Source organism: Canis lupus, chromosome 8, assembly GCF_048164855.1.
Source record: "Canis lupus baileyi chromosome 8, mCanLup2.hap1, whole genome shotgun sequence".
In the NCBI taxonomy this organism is placed as follows: Eukaryota; Metazoa; Chordata; class Mammalia; order Carnivora; family Canidae; genus Canis; species Canis lupus.
Genome location: NC_132845.1, coordinates 41,619,542 through 41,643,449, shown reverse-complemented (window position 1 = coordinate 41,643,449; position 23,908 = coordinate 41,619,542). Strand labels below are relative to the sequence as shown.

Genomic DNA, 23,908 nt, shown 5'->3' with positions numbered 1-23,908 from the left:
ACCGAGCACCAGGCCTGACACATAGGAAGTACTAAGTGAACAGGCATAAAATTGGTATTGAGGGTCTTAATTAAAATTGGAAACATAGATGACCTTTGAGTTCCTCTCATCCAACACACCCTTGCTGAAACCGTTAGTATCTGCAAAGAGAGAGGGGGTGATACAGGGGTACTCCCACTTGACTCTGCAGCAGCACTCCATGGAATGCTCATTGAAACAGATCCCCAGACCCCACATCCAGAGTTTTTTAGTCAATAGGCCTGAGTTGGAACCCAGGAATTTGCAATTCCAACCAGCAACCAGGTGATGCTGTTGCTGCTGAGCCAGAAACCACACTTTACTATTCTCAATTCTGGCCACGTGTTAGAATCATGAGAGAAGGTGAAAGAAATGAAAGAAAAAATGTTGGGAGCCTACCCAGACCAATTATCTCAGAATCTGTGATGATAGGACATGGACATCACTTTTCATTTGGTTTTCTTGTTTTGTAAAACTCCATGAGTAATTCTAATTTGAACTAGGCTTGAGAAATAATGAGCTATAGGATGCTTATTGTGCAAGAGCAGTCCTCAGGGACCAGCTCCCATACTGACTTTGGCTGAGCCCACAATGGCAGTTTGAGAACATCCTGGGCGCTCCTCTCAAGGTCTAACTCAGGGCTGCCAGGACAGCTCCTGGGACATGTCTGAAAGGCATGTAGATGCCAAGCAGAATTTGGATCCATTAGAGTAGTTATACATAGCAGTTGTTAATCTATTTCCATCGCTGTAAGAGTTCCATTGTATAAATATACTACAATGATTTTATCCACTCTCTGCCAAAGATCTGGGGCTACTAGGAGCAGTGCTGCTATAAACATTCTAGTACGCATCATTTGATAAATCTATGTATGCATTTCTTGAGGGCAAAAGAGGATATAAAAATGCACACTGTGTGATTCTGTCTATATGAAGTTCAAAATGGGCAAAATTAACCTATGGCATTAGAAGTCAGTGCTGGGGCAGGGGTGGATCTGGAGTACTGATGTCCCAGATATATTCATCCTGTGATAGCTCATCCAGCTGTGCTCTTGATACTGTCTGCTTTTCTATATGTATATTATACTTCAATTTAAAAAAAAAAAGTTTATTAAAAAGCAAAACTCGCAGTGCAGAGATGGATGCACCACCAGAATATGGCCTGCAGGGGGCGCAGCAGCCTCATGAACTCTGCTCTCCCCACACTGACTGGAATCTGGCTGGCCAGACCTCCCTGAAGTTTCAGGATGCCTGAAGAGCAGCAGATGCTCTGAGCTCACAGGCCACAGTGCCTGGAGGAGCCAGGGCAGGGCCTGGCCACACTCACCTCCCTCAGCCCTCAGCTCAGCACCTCAGCATGCTGGAGAGTCCGTCCTCAGCAGCTCTCAGCATCCCAAAGCAATTCCACCGGGAAGAGAGCTCAGAATAGCAATGCTGGGTGTCCGGGGCTCTTCTCAATGCCGCACACAAAGAGGGGCATTCTGGCTATGAGTCAGAGCAACCTGGGTTCAAGTCCTAGTGTTGCCATTGCTAGCTAGCTAGGTGACCTTGAAGAAAGCACTTAAGCTCCATTTTCTGTCCTGTGAAAAGAGAAGGAGATACCACCCACCTCATGGGGTTGTGGTTTCTGGCTTAGAATGCAATCAGGAGCTGCTATTTCTACCAAAGTGAGTGAGACAATAGAGAGAGTCCCTTTGCCTCTCTCCTTCACACAATACTAGGTGATCATGGACAGGTGGTAGGAATCCATCTCCTTAGACCTATCCAGCTCTGCCACATGGAGAAGCTGGGGATGAGTTCACACCAGGCCAGTGGCTGCAGCTCATGGACTTTTGATCCTAGAGATGGTGGCCGAGGTCAAGCCTGCTGGCAGCACTAAGATTGACAACAGTTGGAAACAATGGCTCAGGCCTGAGTCTGACCACCTTCCAGATGCTCTGGGCTATGAAATGTCCTAAGATTCAGCACCTGCAGTGCCAAGAAGGTTGGCAGCTCCCTAGAACACACAGATCTGATAGAAGGAAGAAGACTGCTTGGGAGCTCAGACTGAGTTCCACCTCCCAGCTCTGGTACTTAATTAGCTGCATGACCTTGAGAAAGGTACCTGACCTCTCAGAGAGCAATCTACTTCACAGAGAAATCACTGATCTTACAGGATTAATCTGAGAGCTAAGTGCAGTCACTGTGTCAGGAACCTGGCACATAACAGAGGTCAAGGAATGTTGGTTCCCCTCCTCTGGGTGGCTCTGACCTCGTGAGACAATCACCAACTAATATTTAACAGACTTACTACATGTCATGACAGCTCTCTGAGTAGGCACCCCTGCCACCATTTTACAGACAAGGAAATTGAGTCAAAAGACAAGGATATCATCTTGCCCAAGATTACACAGCCAGTTAGAGCTACAAGCTGGATTTGAACTCAAGTCTGCTTAGTTTCAGAACTGTGCTTTTAACTTACGTGGCTTAGAATATAAGCCACTGTCATAGATCCCAGCCCTCAGGGGCAAGCCCTGGGCATGAAGGATGTTTATGCTCAATTCCTGGTCTCCTATCTTCTTCCCAAGAAAGCTAACAACCTTCAACTTACTTACCCCACAGTCCCTGACCATTCACCTAAAGCACAGAGTTGAACACAGACAAGGAAAAGGATAGAAGTGGACTTCCCTAATGTAGAAATGCCCCAAACTTCCCCCTCTTCTGCCTGCAGAGCTAGAAGTCAGGCCCAGATCTCCCACTTCCTAGCAGTGTGACTTTAAGCAAGTTAAGTGACCGCTCTGTATTATGGCATCCTTGTTTATGAAAATCTCAATACCAGACATGTATACTACCAGAAAACATCCTTGCAAGGCCCAAATGAGATAACATGTTTGAACCGCTTGGCAGAGTATAGACATGTTGATCAGCACTAGAGTTTTACCTACTCTATCACACCACCATCATCCATTATCAATGTCACCATTATCACCACCCTCCACTATCACCACCATCATCACCGCCATTACCACAGTCATCATTTCAAAGAGATATATGTATCAAAGACATTGCACACTGAGGACAATGAGAGATGTGATAAAGCTTACCTTGCCTGCAAGGTAGACATGAGCTCTGGCATCTTGGGAGGCATAACTATCATCCCAATCTTGCTCCTTAGACTCCATATGCCATTGTCTCAAGCACACAAGATAATCCCAGGAACAGTGATGTTGGCTTTAATGCCTCCATTCCTTCAGGACAGTCTCTAAGTTTCCCAGGACAAGAATGGGGCCCAGCCCCTCCAGACCTGAGTCTCTAGGAGAGAGAAAAGCGCCCAAGCCCACCTCATCCTTAGATTCCATCCAGTAATCCAGAGTGGTCCAGAGCCAATCCATGCTGCCAGAGACTGTAAGAGCTTTGGCTCCCTCTTTCCATCTGAGAAGAAGCATCTTCTTCTCAAGCCCTGTGCTACAAACCCAAGAAATAGTAGAGAACAAGATGGTCCTTATCCCCACTCTCAGTGAGCCTTCCATCCAGTGGAGCAGTTGGGACACTATACACATAATTAGTCGTAGCATCAATGGGCTCCGGGGTGGAGAGGAGGAACGCAGAAAGCTTTGGTAGCACGTAATGTAGAGCCTGACCTGGTAGAAAATTCCTGGAAGTCTTCTGAGGAAGGGACCCCTAAGCTAAGCCCCAAATGACGAGTAGGAATTCTAACACCAAAGGGAAAAGAGAAGTTAGGGGAAAGCATTCTGAGAAGAACAAACTTATACAAAGGCCTGGAGGCACTTTGGAGAACTGAATCTCCATTGAGGCAAGAGTGTCTGGATAAAGAGAATGAGGTATGAGATGAGGCTGAAATGATAAAAGGGGTTCTGACATTGCAGGGTCTATCAAGCCAAATAAAGGAGTTTGGGATTTTATTCTGAAATCCCCAGAACCCATTAAAGAAAACTTTAAGTTAAAAGAAAAAAAAAAAAACCCCTCTTACCAATGCTTGCTCCATGCTTAGAAATGAGAAGGGCATTTAGTCCTAGTCAATGTCTTCTCTATATCCTGGGACCAATGCAAGTAAAACCAGAAGGGCACTCACGTTCACGTCCATGTGTGTGTGCGCACACACACACGGGTGTGGAAGGAGAGAGAGAGGGGAAAAGAATGAGAGATAGACGGAAAGAGAGAACAAGCTGACAGACTGACCAGGGAAGACAAAGACACTCCAGGCACTTCCCTTGAGCAGAGCATAGTTTCCTCCAAATCAAGAAGACCTGACAGATAACTGGCAGTTGGGCATTCCAAGCACCTGCCGCCATCTGCCCAAACCTCCTTTCCTCCAGCTTCCCCGTCTGCCCATGCCAGGGAGTCCATACTTAAAACTGTTCACTCTAAACAGTGATGCAGCTGAATACTGATCTGCTAGGAATACAGGCTCTTGCTGGTCCCCTTGGCTCCTCTCCCCTCGCTCAGAAGACAAGACGTCCAGGTTGGAGGTCAGATGGAAAATGAGCAGCTTCATACAGTCCCTGTTCCTCTCTCCATCATGGGTAGTTTCAGGAAGTATGAGGACCCTGGATGGAACCTGAAGCTAGCCTCAATCACTTCGACAGCCCTATAGTCAAGTCTCCATCACAGGGACTTCCCAGGGGGAAAGCAGTCTGCGTCGCACAGCATTTTTATAGGGTTTTAAGTGTTATTACTTTAAAGAATGACAGGAATAAAGCAGTTCTTAGAGGAAGTGCTTCAGGGGAGAAAAAAAGAATTGTCAGAATTAGAATAAATAATTGGGAAACAGGGAGAAGGCAAAGTAGCTCATATGGAATTCCTACCAGAAGCTGGGAATGGGTCTGTGCTGCCTCTTTCAATTTTCACAATAATCTTAGAACATAGGAACCATAATCATCTCTACTTTCCAGAGAGACAAAATGAGGTCCAAGAGGAAATGACATCCTTAAGGTTACAGTGTTAAGTGACAGAGAAGGCCGCATGAACACAAATTCTAGGTCAGTCCTCAACCCCTTCTTCATTCTTGTGTTCCCATCAGGGCACACATTCACAAGCACTTCTGAAGCTCCTGATGGTGTCTGAGAAAACCCCTTAAAGTAGTTCAAAGGCAATGGAGCCTCCTTGTCAAAAACCTGGGTTCCAGAGTCAGATAGTCTGGGCAAGGTACTTAGCTTCTGTAAGCCTCAATTTCTTTTTCCATGAAACGGAGACAGTGGCACCTCCCTCCTTGAGTTAGAAAGAAGAATCAATCTTAAAATCCATGTAAGTCTCTGATTATAGTACTGGGCATTTGATATGTGCTTAATCTCTGTAATATCATTACTACTAAGCACTTCATTTTACAATCTAATTACGGTAGGAAACCTCCAAGATTCCCAGTGATTCCCACCTCATGGTGTTCACACCCTTGTATAATCCCCTCACGTGTGGGCTAAACTTACTCATATGCTTCTAATGAAAGGAAGATAGCAGAAGAAATGAGATGTTACTTCCAAGATTAAGTTACAAAAAGTCTGCACCTACTGTCTTGGTGTCCTCTCTTACTTATTTGCTCTAAGGAAAGCTGATAAGCTGCCTTCTGGAGAGGCCCATGTGTCAAAGAACTAGTGTCTCCAGTCAGCAGCCAATGAAGACCTGAGGCTCTAAGCCCAATCAGCCTCATGTGTGAGTCTAGAAAGGGGTCCTCCCCAGCCAAGCCCCAAAAGGACTACAGTTCCAGCTGACATCGTAACTACAGCCCATGAGAGATCTTGAGGCATCATCTAAGCTACTATCAGCTAAGCCACTATGAAACTCCTGACCCACAGAAACCATGAGCACTATGAGATAGTAAATATTTGTTATCTTAAGTTGCTATGTTTGAGGTAATTTGTTACTCAGTGGTAGATAACTGATATGCTCATCCCTTTTTGTATTCACACAACAGGCCTTTGCTTTATCAGCAGATCAGAAGGCAAACTTCAGCTCTGATCCTGTCTGGAGCATTATGAAAGACAAATTGACATATCCAGAAGTAGCGACGTTCACTGTATTTGACACTACAAAACATGGAGCCTGACAGCCAGGACAACCATATAGACAAGAAGCTGTCAGTCTCCAAGATGAGATCTGAAGGATGTAGAAACTGGAGACAATTAGATCAGAAGGAGCCTTGGAAATCTAAAGCAACTCCCCTGTGTTATAAATGGGAGGTGAGGCGGGCAGGGCAGGCATGCCTTGTGGGACTAGTCAAGCAAGGCTTCCTCTAGGGGCATCTGGAGCCTAATCTGGGAAAGAGTGTTGATCACAGACTAGCAGAAACCAAGTACATCCTAATGGACTAATGATGTCTGCCAAGAACACTGTGGGCACATACATCATACTTGCCACCCTGCTATCGGTGCTTCCAAAAGGACTCAGAAAAAAAGGGGGGACTATATCCCATTACAGAACTTCAACTCATAAAGGACCTTCAATTCTGATGATGAGCGCATTTTCATCACTTTGCCCAGTCATGCTTTGTAAAATATTTTAAGAACTCCTCAACACTGAGCCCCAGTCATGAAGGCTCTTTCTGGGGTTAGAACACTGTGAAACTTATGTGACCAGTTTTGTTGACTGTGATAGATGATGGAAGGTATATCCTCTTTATAGTCACCTCTCAGAGGAATTTCAAAAGTAAGGGATCATAAAATGGCCTTCCACTCTACAAGCTACTTAGAGCTTCCAAAAACCAATGATTATCACCTATTTATTTACCCTCAAGACCTTGAGAATATCCCTTACTCAGGAAGCAAATTAAGCCCAAAGCTACAGAAAAAGTCATTTACAGAGGCTCCTGGAAGGGTAGTACGAGCCAGGACGATCTGCTTTGTGCACAACAGTGGCACATTTAGAAGCACAAATGGCACATATGCCCCCAAACTCTACCCTGTGCCCTTGGCTGGCATCCTAAATCCATCAAGGCATTCTTTATGAACCTGGGTGTGGTCTCAGAATCTGGGTACACACAGCACTTCAAGCACTGCTTACAATCCATCAGTGTTAGCATGGAAAATTAGATTTGAATCAAGTGCCTGCTTTGTCTTCCTTCCTGGCTCACATGCTGAGTTTTGTCAGCAGCCCTGGCTCCCTTTCCTCCATGGGCTTTGCCCATGACAAGTCACACCTCACCAGCCAGCCCTGGCTGAGCTCCAAGAGACAGGAGAAACAACCAAACACACATCTGCCCATCATCTCCTCGGCCTAGAAGCAAATTCCTTGCTTCCAAGTACAGAATGGAGTGTAAGACTCAGCACATAGGAATGCTAAGCATAAGAAAGTCATCTGTGTCCACAGCCTGAGAAATCAGGCCCAAGCTTTCCTGCCCCAGACACTTCAGGGCTCACCTGGACCAAGCATCTTCTACATTCTGGATCTTTGAAAGAGATTGGAAAAATCATTGTGATGATGACAAGTGATGTCCCATGGGTATATCATGTGACTCACCAAAGTGAAAGTTGCTAGTTTAGGACCCTTACTGGGACAGAGGTCCCTGTCATCAGGACCTAAGAGGAAAGCTGTTATGGGTTGAGTTGTGCCCCTCAAAAATTCATACACTGTAATCCTAGCCCCTAATACCTCAGAATGTAACTGTAACCATGAGATGGGTTTTTGCGGAGGTGATTAATATTAATTGAAGTCATTGAGGTGGGCCCTAATCCTATTTGACTTGTGTCCTCATTAGAGTGGAAATTAGGACACTGACAGAAGAAAGACCATATGAGGACACAAGGTGAAGACATTCATCTACAAGCCAAGGAGAGGGCCCTCAAAAGAGAGGCTCAGAGGTCTCAGAAGTCTTGATCTCAAGACTTCCAGCCTCTAAAATTTTAAGAAAAAGCATTTCTGTTGTTTAAGCCGCCCAATCTGTGAATAATTTGTTACAACAGCTTGAGCAAAGCAACACAGAGGCTGACTGAGAAATTGTAGTCCAAGTGAGTGTACAGTATCTTCCTTTCCCAGGACATAGCAAACAGCCATGACCAAAAAGACAGATACACAAATGGGTGGTTCATATCCTTGAGAGTTAAGAATGTATTTCCATGGAAGTTGTTCTATGAGATATAACAGTGAAAAGATTCAAGCAAACATGTATGGATGTCAACTATAAGGTAGTTACTGTGTTGGGTAAGGATGCTGAATTTAAGACCCTGATCCTGCCTTAGATGGTGCCAGTTTCATGGGGCCACCAGGAAAGAAAAATCAACTCAACACGAAAAGTCCTGCCACAGAGGTTGTGTGCACCAGTGTGAATGTAAAGAAGAATAAATGAACTCCCCCACTTCCAGTATGGAGAATTTTTAAATATTTTTAGAATAGACTTGTGGTACCATGGATTCAACGATGTGATCATGTATGTGGCTACAACCATTCACGAAGGGTAATTTTGCAAGATCTATTGAAATTTTAAATGCTCAGACCTTTAACCAAGCTGTTCTACCTTCAGGGATATATTCTACATAAATTTACTTGAAAAACATGACAAGATATATGTACAATGATGTTCACTGAAATATTGCTTCTAAGAGCAAATCAGTGGAAACAAGCTGTCAAGATCAAACAAATCACGGTACATCCATATGATGACATATCATGCAGCTATCGTGAAAAAAGGAATAAAAGTATGTTTGTGTTACTATGGACAGAGCTCCAAGATAAAAGAGAACAGTCAAGTCACCAAAGAATGTGTTATGTGTGACCACTTTGGTATCAATGTTTAAGGCTGCATATACAGTCACAGCTTAGCATAGCCATAGATTTTTCCAGAAGGAATGTACAAAGCCATTGGGAAGTAGGACACACTGGGCTGAGGGATGGGGGAATGAGGCATTTTGTACCTTCCTGTCCCATTTGAATTGGCTAATTAGGTGCATTTTTAAAAAAGATTTTATTAATTTATTCATGAGAGACAGAGAGAGAGAGGGGCAGAGACACAGGCAGGGGGAGTAGCAGGCTCCATGCAGGGAGCCAAATGTGGGACTCAATCCTGGGTCTCCAGGATCATGTCCTGGGCTGAAGGCAGTACTAAACCATTGAGTCATTTATTGGCTGCCCTAATTAGGTGCATTTTTAATGTTAGCAGGGGTTATCTAGGTTATAGGATCATGGAATTTTGTTTTTTTCATACTTGTCTGTACTTTGGAGAAAGAAAACTGTAGAAATTGTTCTATATCTACACACGAGGTATAGATGGGTGAAGTGCTTATGGATGTATAACAGGTATGTGTGTGCTTTTATCTCATCTTCCTTGAGACCTTTGAGAGAGATTAGGAGAAAATCCCCCATCAGCTTCAACCTGTGGTCAAACACTTCAACACACATCATTAGTGATTCCACAGAGCTCAGCAGGGATTTCTTTTGTGTATCTCCCACTGAAAGAAAACCCAGATCACAAGCCACTCTGTGAATGTGAGATAGCACCCATCTCTGAGGAGAACCCTGCCACCCGAGCATCTGAGTGGCTCCAGGGCCCAGCAGGCCTGAGGTAACCATCTCTGACTGGAGAAAGGCCTATGGACAAGGGTCAAGAGTCTGCCTTCCTGGTGGCTGAGGTGGAGGATGGAGAGAGGGGAAAAAGGAAAAGAGGACCTAGGATGTTGAGGACCACTCTCTGCCTCTATACTGGGCAAAATGCCTGGTGCAAAAGAGGAAGGAGCTTTGGGTTCAAGGAATGTTTTAGGAAACCTAAGTTATCTCTGTCCACCATAAATATAGGTAACAGGAAAAGTATGTCACCTGAAGCTCAGACTCTGGTCACAGCTCTGGGAGGGGGTACTTTGGAATCAGAGACCTGGGTTCGAATTGCCTCTCTAGGCTCTCCTAGCTGTGTGGCCTTGGGCAAGTCACCTAAGTCCACTGTGCTGACAGTCCTTGTTTTAGGAGAGGAGATTCTAAGCGACAAATACACCAAGAAGTGAATCACATGATGGCACCAAGATTTCACAGGTATCATAAAGAAAACCAAACATATGCTGTACTAGAGAGTAATGGGTCAGGGAGGTCTCTCTGAAAAGGTGGCACTTAAAATGTGACTCCGTTCTTATGTGGTAAAATGTTTTATCCATTGTATGAGCCAGGGTCCCAGGAAGGAACAGATGTCACACTCCATTTAGGGTAATTTGAGAGGAATTTAATAAGGGGACTATTTATAAATGTGTGGTAGGCGGTAGGAGAACCACAAAAGATAATACAGTGCCCTGGGACTATTAACAGTGGGACTCCAGGTTCTGCCACCATCTCTGAAGCCGAATAGAGAGAGGGTTGCACGAGATGCTGGTTTATGAATGCAATAGCACACAGGAGGAAGCAGGGTCTATATAAATGCCTTGCCTTTCCTCCTTTTTCCTAGAACCTTCTGTGATTCCCTATCACCCAAATCCAACTGGAAGCCAGTAGACAAGGGAGCCTCCCAAGGCACAGTGCAGGATAGAGAACAGAGCGTCGACATGGAGAGAAGCAGATGAACTCCATCCATCCTTCCTTCTGCACATCTGAATCTGGGGCTGGCATCTCAGAGTTGACCAGCGCCTCTAATGCTGTGGTCATAAGACCAATGAGAATTACTTCACCAATGTTTTATACGTTTGTTAAACTTTACATGCTCGGTGATCTGCTACAGACATTACTTCTTCACGCGAGGGTTTTTCACTGTCTAGAGCTTCAGATGTCCCAGGTAATCGATAATGCTGCCGCTCTGACTCCAAATTAAGTAACTGCACACTTATTACCCATTACTGGAAGGCACACCAGGAACTCGGCCACCAGGAACACAGAACCCCATAAATGCTAAACCTTCCCTCTCCCTGCTTGGACTGGACTATGTGAATACCCACTTTTAGAAATCAAGCTCCCTTTGCTAGTCTAACCTAAATTGGGATGAAAAAATGCCAAGGCTCTGAAATTTGCTCCGCAAGCTGAGCCCCCAGAGAGAGGGTAACATTTGGCTGTGGAATCGGAATGTTTGGCTGCCTCTTCTGTCACCTGCTCCTCCAAGGCAGGTGGGAAATGCAGAGTTTCACTTCTTTGGGTTATGCATTCCTTGTTCTCTCCCTGCTGAGTTAAAGCAAAAAAAAAAAAAAAAAAAAAAAGCCACTTAAAAGTGGGTAAGCTAAGCTGACCACCATGATGTGCATTGAAAAGCAAGGAGAAGCACATTTGGGGTTCAGTGAGGGGAGCCCTCCATTACATCCTGTCTTCCTGAGCTGACAAAAAAAAAAAAAAAAGTCATGCTAAATGGCTGGGGAAAGACAAGAGTATCTGAGCCAGAAATGCCCTTCAGTGACACAACATCGTTGTACAGGTTTGGTCTCTAGGGAACCCTTTCTGCAATCAGAAACTGTGAGGCATCCAAAAGAGGAGCCATAAGGAATCCATTCTGACACACAAGCCCATCAGAAGAGGTAAGAGTTTGGATAACATGTGCCATGGCTCCCTAAAACAGAGCTTGCAATTGGGGTGAGCAAAGAGATGGTGACTGTGCATCAAAAACAATCTAGAGAAAACCAGAACTAACCCCATTAGCTGTCCCATCCCTACTCAGCATCTTGTAGATTAAGAGAAACAGCCACTGCAATTACTTCAATCACTTATGCAAAGTAAGACCGTTTCCCAAATTGGAAATGACAGCCTGGGCCACCTGGTAGGGAAGACAGCCTGTCCCCGGGAGGGGAGGTTGAGCATTTCCATCCTTAATTCTTTGAGTTTTCACTTGGTCTTGAGAAGATCATAATCAAAATCACTATCTCCTTTACCAGTACCCACCATCATCATCAACATCAAATCCACCAATGTAAAAGTATACAGAACTTTTTTAGTGAAACTTGTCTCTACAGCCTGCAGATGAAAAGTAGGTATCAAGTACCCACATGATGTACACAATGAATGTAAGGCACACACCTGGAAGTCAGTGGTCCCCAACCTTGGCTATATATTGATATCAACTGGGAAGTTTTCAGAATACTAACATCTGAGTCCCACCTCGGTGTAGATGAGCTGCCAACACATCAACCTGACCCCTGCCATACCCACCTTGAGATCATACCTGGCACTTCATCACCATCCCCCAAAACAGTTAACACCAAAACACTAACAGGAAATGGACATTTTGCTGAACAGTTTGCAGGTTGATGGGATAGAGGAAAATATTCTGTATCATGGTACAGAACTTCCTGACAATTTCCTTCAAAAATCTCTGATCCTTCTCCAAAGGTTTCCTCCAGATGACAGTTGCTTTGTGTCTTCTCTCTTCTATTGCTCTTCCCACCCAATGGCTTCAAAAGCTCTATTATCTTAATTCTTTTTTGAATCTAAGCTCATACAACCCTCTTGGGAAAAATAGTAGCTCAATAGCAGGATTTTTGAGTATGTGTGTGCTGTCATCTCTCCATTTTTTTTTTGTATTTTTTTTATTGCGTTCGATTTGCCAACATATAAAGTATAACACCCAGTGCACCATTCTTTTTACTCAAATTCTCCCCAGGGGTCTTGCTCCCAACTCCAAATAGCCAATCAAAGTGTATTTTTTAAAAATCAACATACATAAAAATGTCAGTTACTAAAGTTCAATATGTACTCTAGGTAACTAGGTGGAGAGGCAGAAATTCTTATAAGACTGGCCGGGGGGATTAAACAAAGAAGGGTTAACTAGGAGGGCTGCATGGAAGAGGGGAGACTCCAGCCATCTCGAGAAAGAGATTTATGTAGAGGAAACAAGAACAACCTGGAGATTAAGGGCTAGGCCTGCAGAAATCCCAACATCTGAGAAAAGAGCTGGAAGAGCAGGGTGAGAGGTAGCAAATCCTCAGTGGAGCCAATAGCAATACCAAGTATGAATCTTGCCCTCAGCATGTGCCAGATTAACACTTCACTTATCTTACTTTGCTTAAATAATCCAGTGAGATAGGTACTGTTATCCCAGTGAGACAGTAGCAGGACTGGGATTTGAATCAAGGCAGTCATCTTCAGGGTCCATTTGCTTAACCACTGCATTAAAGAGTAATGAGCTAGAGCACTAATAAAAACAAGGCCAATTAAGCAGACAGAATGACTAGGTTCTGGAGTAATCCAGAATCTTGCTACCATAGAAAGGCATTCCGACTGGCAGCAGCATCATTCATTGCCCTGGAGCTTATAAGGAATAAGCTTATAAGGAATGCAGGATCTCAGGCCTCACTCCAGATTCCTGAGTCAGATTCTGCATTTTAACAAGCACCCCCAGGGGTTCTCTTGGCACACTGAAATGTGGGTGGTGCTGGTCTAGGAGTCTGCGGTCAATAACATAAATCTAATTCAAGAAGGGAGCACTGTGGGTGGAAACAGAGCAGGTAAGAGCCCTGATGAGCTGCTGGGTGTAAATACATTTCCAAAGCCACCTACAGCTGGCAGCAGTCACTTCTGACAGTGAACAAAACAGCCGTAGTTAAGAGCTAGAGTCAGTTCCAAGAACTAATGGCTCTGCCACCTACTCAAATGTGTGACCTCAGGCAAGTTACAAAACCCTAAAGATTCACTTTCAGCATCTAAAAGTGAAGGCAAAGGATAGTTCCTTGTTGGGTTTTCAAGATTAGGTGAGAAATTCTGTATTTGATGCTTATCACTGTGCCTGTTACATATTAACCCCCACACACACAAGCACTACCCATTACATCATAGTAATGGGTATGTCAAAATTATAGTAATGGGATGTCAAAATTATAACTTATGGATAGTAAGAGGCTCTGAAGGTCTCCATTATGGTGCCAAAGGCTGTGAAGATGGAAAAAGGTGCAGGGAAATTCGAAGTGCAGGTGAGCCCAATTTCCTCCCCTTGCATGGATGGAGTTCAAAGATGCCATTTCATTCTTGACTTTCACTATTAGAGAAACAAGGGTTACAGCACCCTTTTCAATGAAGTGAAGGGCAACCACATGTAGAATTAATAACAGGATGCCTACCTTCCAAAACAGCAGGTAGGATAAAAGCAAATCAAACAGAATCTGCAGAGCCAAGAAGAGAGAAAATAAATGAGGCAGGAAAAAAAAGTTCTTTTTAAGGAATTTTTAAAATGACAGTTGATCAAACATATGTATTATGACAAATATACTGAATCCTACTTTTAAAAGGCTAACAACACTCTCAGGCTGGGTGAACAAACAAGATCCATCCATAGTCTACTTCCGAGAGATACCTGCAACAAAAAGAAATTTTTAAAAAAAGTAACAATGAAAGGATGTATCCAGGCCCATGGGGAAGCACAGAAAGAGAGAAAGCAACACTTATTTCAGAAAAACGCAAGGCAGAAAGCATTAACCAAAGCACAACATGGTCATTTATATTCATAAAAGTGTTGATCCATAACCAATTCTAGTCAATAAATAGTCTTTGTGAGTCAAATGACAGGAGCTCAAAGTACATAAAGCACAAACTTTGACCAGTCCCAAGAAAAACAGAACTACAGTAGTTCTAGGAGACCCTAACCAACCCATCCAAATAAAGTACACAAGGCTCCTGAAATACAAAATTAATAAGGTCTGTTAGAGAACATACTATTACAAATGCCCAAGGGATATCTCAGGAAAATTCATCCAGACCTACCCATTTATCCATCCATCCATCCCATCCCTTCATTCATCCATTCTTTTGTTCTATCCATCCACTTACCCCTCAACCTATACACCATCCCAAATCCATCACCTACCCACTGACCCATCCATCCATGCGATGTGCACTGAGAATCTACTCCATACCAGAAACTGGAGATCCAAGAGAATACAAAGATGAGATGTTTATTAGGAATTTTATAGGCTTCCTCCATGCACAGAGGCAAAAAGGATAAGTAGACAAAGTAATTAAAAACAGAAGCATGGTGATCAACAATGGGATATGATTGAGTATAACAGGAGTTAACAAGGTATCAGCTAAGGTCTCAGATTTTCATTCAACAGAACGTGTGAAGAACAATGAGCAAGATGTGGTTCTTGAGGAACTTATATTCTAGTAAGAGGAAGTCAAGAAAATAAACATGAGAACTAAGAAGTTATTTCAGATGGTGTTAAGTGCCATAAAGAAGGTAAGGATAGAATAATGGAAAAGAGCATGTTTGGGACAGAAAAGACACTGATACCTTGGCCAGTCATCAGAGGCTCCTAGAAGAAGGTGGCATTGGATCTGAGAGCCTCCAGGAGCAGGGGGCTGACAGAGGCCAGGTCAGAAAGGTGCCTGGGACCCAGCTCCTGTCAGTCTGTTTGGGTGTTATTCTTGGAACAATGAGAAGCTTCTAGATCTACCTGAGTAGTCTGAAAGGTAACCCCCTGTGGGTCTTCTGGAGCCCTGAGGACACCATGGCTTCCTTAGGTAGCCAAACACCCCTCTAAGCCAGAGCTACCTATACAGGCAGCCTTGCAGCTTCCACAGAGGCTCAGATGGTAAATCCTGCTCTAATTACACTGGTAATTATGAAGTGACACTTGCTGAGCAGAAAAGAGCATTCCTTCTGTTAGGAAATGATCCCTGGGAAGCCAGTCCCAGCCTCTCTAACAGGGAGGGTGCTGTGAATTTACAAACAGCTGATGGAAGGGGGTGAGACCCAGTCCAGAAAGGGAGCACAGGCACCATCATGAGAAGTAAGGAGCCTATGTGTTGGGAAGGGACTCACCTGAGCGTTCACACGGACACTCCTTGTTGTGGAGACAGCAGTAAAAAGAAAATACTCCGCAGTCAGTTAGGCCTAGATTTTAATCCCTGTCCTGGCCTCAGTGAGCTGGGTTACCTGGAAAGGTTATTTGCTTCTCTGAGCATTAGGCTCTCCATGCACAATGGGTTTCTTGTGGGGGTACACCTGCACACAGTAGGGGTCTGAGAAAGGCCAGACACTTCTTCTCCAGGTTCTCCATACCTCTTGGTTGGGAGCTCAGGAGGGAGGAGGAAGGAAACAGCCTACCATGCAATTACTATGCTCCATGGTGATGCTGGAAGGGAGTTAAACAGCCAATGATAATAAGATTCCTGCCCCAAGTTCCCTGTGACGGCCAATAGCGGAGACATGAGAACAGAGCATCCATCAGAGCTCACAGAGGAGACAGACGAAGGCAGGTGATCAAAGGAATAAATCCACTGCAATCAGAAAAACAGCCTGCCTGCTTTCATCCATCTGGGAGGTGACGTAAGGACTCACACTCTAGCCAAAAACATACTTTTCTACTCAAACCACCATGGGCGTGGCAGATTTCTAGAACAGATCCCCTCAGGACTAATCAATCTTCTCCTTGGTCTGGCCACGTCTCTCAGTGCCTCAGCCCCCATTCTGAGCTAAGCTTTAGCAATACGCCACTGCCAAGGAGATTTATCCATTTTAAAAGGTCAGAGAATTACTGCCATTGAAGCCTGTGCACGGAGCAGGTGTAAATATGCCCCAGCTCCTCGTCATGCTTTATCACCCTCAGGAGAGGGGGACCCGGGGAAGGAAGTGAGGCTCCAGGAAGTTACTTTCCAGGCAAAACATTTAACTGCTTGGTGCCTAGGGAACCACAGATCCCTGTGGATGGGACCTACATACCTAGGCCACCTTTATCACCCTCTCAGTCTCTAGCTTCCTGGGCTGCCAGAGAAGCTAGGGAGCTGGACCTTCCCTGTCCAGTTTTGTGAAACATCTCTCTGAGGGGAAGAAGGATGAACAACTCCACGCAACAGATTTAGACCTCACCCTAGTCACTGAAGTATTGGGAAGGCAAGGATGCAGAGTCCATCAAAAAGAAAAAAGAAAAACCAGCGACCACCACCTTGACCCATAAACACCAGATACTCTGTTTTGCTTCATGCTGGCTAATAAACCACCCAGAAGAGAGGAATGAAATGCCACTGCCCCAGTAGGAATTCCCATTTTCTCATGACCAGCTAAGAACTTTGGACCACCCCAAGATGCTCTGGGGGCTATGTGAGTGTGGGAAAGCCAAAACTGTAATGCAGTTTAAAAAAAAAAAAAAGTCAATGCAGTAGTGTGGAAAATGTTGATACCTGGGGGAGTCTGGAGAAACCAGCAAACACATGAGGAAGGATCCAGGTTGCAGAGATGCACAGACTGGGGCTCAAATCTCAGCTCTGCCAGTTACAAGCTGTGTGACTATGGGCAAGGTACTTCATCTCTCTGGGTTTCTGCCCCCATGGTAGAAAGAGGGATGATGAGACTTAGCCCACCTAGGTACCATGGAGATTTAGGCTAATGTGAGTTTATCAGATAGCTCACATCTAATGTCCAACGAATTGGTATTATTTTGTCAAGTTGACTTTGTCCTGATTTTTATATACATACACATGTATATACATACACATCAGAAATTGAATAACTATCAACAAACCTATCAACAAATCAACCCAATCAACTGACTCAGCAACTGCATCAACTTTCCAAACTTTAGGGGTCAAGATGCCCAGTGGAAAAAGGGTCAGAGAACAGGAAATCCACTGGTTAGTGAGGAATAAATAGCACATTTGGTCCCTCAAGGTGAGAGGAGCCTGCCTATTCTCTTCAATCCATTCCACCCTTCTTCTGCCCAGTACCGTGCACAGAGTAGAATGTGCTAACCAGGAACAATACCCCCAAGTACAGGACGACATGGTGGTTGAAAACATGGGCCCTGGAGCCAGTCTGCCAGGCTTCAAATCCCAGCCAACACTGGAGTGACCTTGCTGAGATTCAATTTCCTCCTGTTAAAAGAGGGAGACAGTTTGGCGGTTCTTCAAAAAGTTCAACACAGAATTACTCTATGACCCTGCAATTCTATTCCTACGTATCTACCCAAAATAATTAAAAGCAAGTGTTTATATACTTGTACATGCATGTTCCCAGCAACACTAACCACAATGGCCAAAACACCCCAACAACAGATGAGTGGATAAACGAACATGGCATATCCATACAACAGAACGTTACTCAGCCACATTCTGAATAAAGGAATAAAGTACTGACACGTGCTACAATGTGGATGAATCTTGTAAACATTATGCTTAGTGAGAGAAACCGATCACTAAAGGCCACATACCGTAGGATTCCATTCATGTAAAATGTCCAGAATAAGCAAATCCAGAGAGAGAGAAAGCAAATCAGTGGTCGTCAGGGGCTGGGGGGGTGGGGACAGGGAGTGGCTGCTAATGGGGTTACCTGTGGGTGCCGAAAATGCTGAGAGAGAAGTTGACAACACCTTGAATGTACTAAATGCCACTAAATTGTTCATGATAAAACAGTTACTTTTACATTATATGTATTTTGCCTCAGTACATTACTTTTAATTATTCAAATTCTTCTACCCAAAACTGGCAGCCAACAGCAGGAGCCTGGGAAGGGGTCTCCAATGGGCAGTAATACCAGCAGGAGAAGGAAACGGGGATCACAGAGCATGCTGTAATCACTACTCACAGGAGAGAGACCATCGGTGCAGCCTCCTTCACCACCTACACCAACTCCAGGCCACCCATGGGCCAGCCATACATCTCTCCAATCCCATCACACAGGAAATTTACATGGGTAATAAAAAGCCGCTATCTTGATACTCATCTTAGGAAGAAAAAAATTCTTACATTTGTATTAATTTTCCTTCCCGGGTTTTAATTGAAGAGAGGATACAGTGTCATGAGGGAAATAAAACCTTACTTCATCTATCCAAGGGCCATGTGGCTTCATTAGAAGTTACATTAGCTCCTCATTAAGCAACAATAATAATGTGGAGTCAGAATCAATGAAAAAAATGCATTGCCCCAAGGTATAGATCTGTTTGGTTCAATTATAGTCTTACATGGCCAAGCTCCGGTGGCTCCGATGCTAATAAAAATGTGTGATGCCAGAAGATGTGGCTTCCTTCCTCTGCCTTCAAAGCTGAATGATGACAGAGGCAAGGGCATGGCTTCCACCCTCACAACCACTGTCATCACTTCTAATAAGAAGCTGTCTAATCACTTGCCCACCCACACCCTGGCAAAACTGATTTCTAGAGTTCATACATCAATGGTGCCAAGTACGTTCCATGTCACTAGCTTCCCTGATCCATCTGTAGAGACTGCTCTGGGTGAGGGTTGAATGGCTCTGTGGTTGATGATAGATGTCTGCCTCAGGCATAGGACTGGAGAGCTGTGCCCCATGGCACATATGTGCCACTTATGCCCAGGGGCCCCTCCAGCTGGGAAAGGAGCTTAAGAAAACTATCACCCTGGCGATGCCCACCCCACTCCTTAGCCACACCCCTACATGGCTGGGCTGGGTTTGCACAGTCATAGAGTACAGGAGACTTGACCTCCTTCATTTTCAAACAGACTTAACAAAACTCCTACGTCAGAACAAAATAGGTACTTACCTGACTCTCGACCAGGTCATACGGCAGGGACAGTAAATCCTGCATTAAAAAAAATACAAAGACAAGGAACACTGAGTTTCACATTGCAACGATTGCTCTTCCTATGTTTTTCTCTTAGACCAAAAAACTACAGTCTTTGGGAAGAGACATTTATCAATCCAAAAATGTTCGTTGAGTGCCTAATGCATGCCAGGGACTGTTGCAAGCTCTGCATTTATAATAGTAAACAACATGGCAAGTTCCTGCCATGGAGTGGGAGAGAGAAGATGGAGAATATAGCAAATGAGGAAGGTAATAAATAACTAACAGGTGAAAATAATTATCAGACAGTGGTAAGTCCAAAGATGATAAAATGGGCTATAGGGTAGGGAATGAGGAGTGCTACTGTAGACTGGGAGTTGAGGTGGCAGGTATGGAGAGCTGAATGGCAAGAAGAAGCCAGATATATCCGGGGCAGGTATTTTCAATGCACGGCCAGCAAGTACAAAGGCCCTGGGGCAGGCACAAATGAATGAGAGCCAGCCAACAGGAAGGCTGAAGCGGCTGGGAGTAGTTGCACATCAGCAATGCAGGCAGGGACCAGATCACATCTGGCCCTGAAGGCCAACACACAAATCTGAGTGTTTTTCTAAGTTAGGAAGCCACAGAAGTATCTTTTCACAGTACAAAAAAAATGCCACTCCCTACTCGGCTCAGTAGCCCCAAGTAGCCCCAGTGGAGAGGACTGATCTATGCACATGCTCCTCTCTTCCTCGTAAATGCTGTGCCAGCTCCCAGCACAGGAAGGGCCCTGGCAGAGTTGGAAGGGAAAAGGTAAGTTGCAGAGACACTCTGAAATGCAAATTTCAGGGTCAGCCTGTCCTGTGCCCAGGATTATCACCCTCTAGGTTGAGATGATTTGCCACCCAAGGGGGAGAGAAGGTACTACAAGCTCCCCTTTTCCCTGCCTCAAGCTCAAATCAAGCCTTTCATCATATACCCGTGGACTCTACCAGCACCTTGGAATCCAAAACAGATAAACAAGAAAATGCCTTTCCCAGACTCTACCCAACCAAGGATAACCCCCTGGGCACAGTCTGGTCTCAAGCAGGGTCAGGGCCTAATGAGCTGTATGGAGGAGTTGAACCAAAAAGTACCCAAAAGGGCAAAGGAATTAGATACGGCTCTGCTTCCCGAGGTCTCAGGCCCAGCTGACCTCCCCACCTAGATATAGAAACATCCAACCCTTACCTCCCACCAACACCCCTTGCTGAGTTTCAGGTTCCTCATCCTACCTCACAGGGTGGTCATGGGGATTAAATGAGACACCACCTGCCCAGTTCAGACAGCACTCAGTAAAGGCCTAAGTGTTAAGAGCTGTTATCAACACGTTTGTTATCATTATTGGTCAAGCCTATGACCAAGTGATTGACAATGAACATGTACTAGAACCAGTCATCATAGTCCATTTACATATAGAAAAATGCTCAGGGGGATGACTGAGCTAGAGCCACAATTCAGAAATAGGTAATCTGTAGAGTGGATGCTGGATGAATGCCTGAAGGATGAGCTGCTTCTCCTACTCCTACCCAAAGGGTGATCCACTTGGGCATGCCTGTGGCTTTTCTCTCCTGTTTGCAAGGAGTAAATAGGAGGGCTTGTCCTGTCTGCCTGTGCCTCTCACATCAGTTTCAGGAACGTCATGCTGCCCCACTCACGTGGGTCTTTGGCCTCAAGTTTACCAGGGAGGTATACACGGAGAGTGTAAGGTAGAGCCTGGGGTCTACGTACACAGAGCAGACGAGTGTAGACCTTTTCCCCGGGGTCTACAGCCTTTCCTCTACCAATCCCCCTCCTCCCCTTACCTTCAAACCAGCTCCTTCCTGGTCCCAGAAATGTATTCAAAGCTCACCCTTCTTTTCCTTGACCCCTGTTTTACAAACAAAGCTCTGTTCTCTTTGCTTCTTCCCATTCAACCTCCAGGACTGTGCTCAACATGGGAGATGCTGTAAGGAGCACAAGGAGACACGGTCCCCAACGGCACCATGGTCTGACGGAGAAGTAGCGGGTCACAAAATACAAGTGAGGCTACGGCCCTCAAGAAGAGTGTGTGAGGCTCCGTCCTGCCCTCTCATTTGCTCCTCGGTGCCTGGAACCCCCATCCACCTCCTCAGCCTTATTGGACAACCATAGCTCCTTCTACCTTCTCAGCTTGGCAGGAGCCCTCTGCAGTTACTCTCCACAACCTTCGCAAAATACCGTCTTTTCCTCTTTTTGACTTTTCCCCAGAGTGCTTCCTCATTGGGCTCTGTCTCCTGTGCCTGTTCCAGGAACACCCGTATCCTCTGCATGCTTCTTCCTCAGCTTCCCTTGGGACCACTTATTATCTATCCCCTTAGAACCTCAGCTCTCCTGGGCTCCAGACCCCACAAACTGACTGTCCTCTCCTCTCTCCAAGTACCACTGACATTTCAACTCCACAGGACCCAGCCAAGCTCTCCTCTTGCCACCAGCTGCACCTCCTTCATCTTAGGGCTCTCCCAGCCCACGGAGCCTGCAGCCTGGGTGCCTGCCCTGGCTTATCCCCACATTGAATCCCAGCTGATCCACTGCAGCTGTGTCGCTTGCACTGCACTCTTGTCCCCGGTCTGGTTACTGCATAATAATTGCATAATAATAGACTCTTCAAAGGCTTCTGGACACGTCTCTGTGCTGCTGAAAACAATTTGGCTGAAAACAAGGAGACCGGCAGGACAATTTGGTCAAAATGAATATTCTGTGGCCGTTGTTTTCGGGGTGTTGGTTATCTTGGTGTGCCATGAAGTGGTTTTAAAGACTTTTTATGCATCCTTAACCACTTGGATCCATTTATGCCCCATATTAAACAGTTTCATTTTATTTTGTTTAAGAAATCAAAGACCCGTATTGCCAAGTTCAAGTGTAACTAATGGCAGACACAGGGCAATGAAAAGAAAGAGTCTCCTATAAAAAATTCGTTTATAGCATTCATCTGGATGAGCTTCATGTAACAGTCCCTTGAAAAGCAATGTATGTGCTTTATGTCAATGTGCCACCCTGTGAAAATCCATTTTGCAGGATGTGTGATCCTGGAAAAGTAGGGTGTCAATTGAATTTATATAAATCAAAATCAATATCATTTTCCCCACCACTTTTCTGAATGATAAATGAAGAAGTCCCTATCACTCTCCAAAGTCATCTCTGAAAAGACATAGATGCAATTTTGACATGTATTCTTCCTACACGTGTACAAATATATCCGCCCATATATGCATATATACATACAAACATACTTTTATTTTAAAAATGGATCAGAACTATAGATATTGACCTACGCACTTGCTTTTGCTTTTTATAATCTTACCAAGAGGGTATCTTTTTCAGATAGTTCATGTAGAGTTAGCTTTCTCAATTTCAGCACTGTTGAAAATTTGGATGGGATAATTCTTTGTGTAGGGGGTGCCAAAGGTTCCCCGAGGGATCTATGAGCTATGGAAAGAACCCCTGATGTGGAACCATCTCTTCTTTTCAACAGCTGCATATAATTTCATACTATGGGTGTACCATAATTTAACTATCCTCATATTCACTGACATTCAAAATCTATTTTAAATTCATCAGAGAACCTGATGGTTAAAATTTTTTTTTCAATGTATAAAGAGTCATTTTACTCTATCCTTCTCATAAAATTTGAATTACTGTGTATCTGGTTTGTTTAAAACAGACAGGTCCTCTGTGTGCATTAGGCAGCTCTATAGGTTTCTTTTTATGTTTGTTCATATGACGTGGGCATTGACAGAACTCCACCTATGTTAGAGAAAGAGGTGATTTTTAGTGCCGTGACAGCATAGGGAGGTGGCGCTCTCATGAACCATTGGTGGGGGCAGCAGTTGGTACCACCTGTCTGGCAGGCAATCAGGCAAAACAGATCAAAAGCCGTCACCCTGTCTAACAATCTATTTCTTGTTCAGTAAAATTAAGTGGATAGCTCCGGTCTGTCCCTTCCCTTCTCTTTAGGCTGGATGAACTCACTGAAACTAGATGGCTCTCAAAGATAAATGCCTGGTCCTTCTCAGAAAGACAATTAATGAGCTCAGAGACTGCTTAAACCAAGATGAAATGTGAGATTAACAGACGCAGGGCCATCTATCTACCCTGCCAACAGGCTATCTCTTCCTCTCCGGGCTGTTTCATTAGATGCCGCCAAGGAAACCCACCAACACCGTGGCTATCGGGGCTATTTTTGAGATAATTGCAAGGCTTGGGCTTGGATCCACTTAAATCAGAAATATGGGACAGAGAAGGATTAAGGCGAGCCCTACCCTTTTCTACTCTGCCAAAAATGTCCCAACGGGCTTTAAAGGGAAGAAAAAACCGCATGAAACTTTCATCAGAGCCTGGTTGGTTTGCTGCAGGAGCTGTGGGCCTGAAGTTCCAATTCTGAACAGTGCCCAGTACAATAATTAGGCACCTCTCCTCCCTGCAGTCCTGCTGGTCTCCTCACCCACCCCTTCTGCTCTCTGTGTCTGGGAACCTGAGTTGCCTTAGGGGAAGGGAAGAGAGGAAAAGAAG

The 23,908-nt window shown here is 44.7% G+C and overlaps 1 protein-coding gene across 15 annotated transcripts in view; it reads right to left on the bottom strand.

The window, feature by feature from the left end:
- The window catches only part of RBFOX1 (RNA binding fox-1 homolog 1), a 2,033,710-nt gene that overhangs the window by 1,826,330 nt on the left and 183,472 nt on the right, over window positions 1–23,908 (bottom strand). For 13 of the 15 annotated variants that reach the window (XM_072835692.1, XM_072835700.1, XM_072835693.1 and 10 more), the window contains exon 2: window positions 19,340–19,378. The exons of the other annotated variants lie outside the window; for them this stretch is intronic. In XM_072835692.1, coding sequence (XP_072691793.1) covers window positions 19,340–19,378 — 39 coding nt within the window. The remainder of the gene's footprint in view (window positions 1–19,339; window positions 19,379–23,908) is intronic. 15 annotated transcript variants of the gene reach the window in all.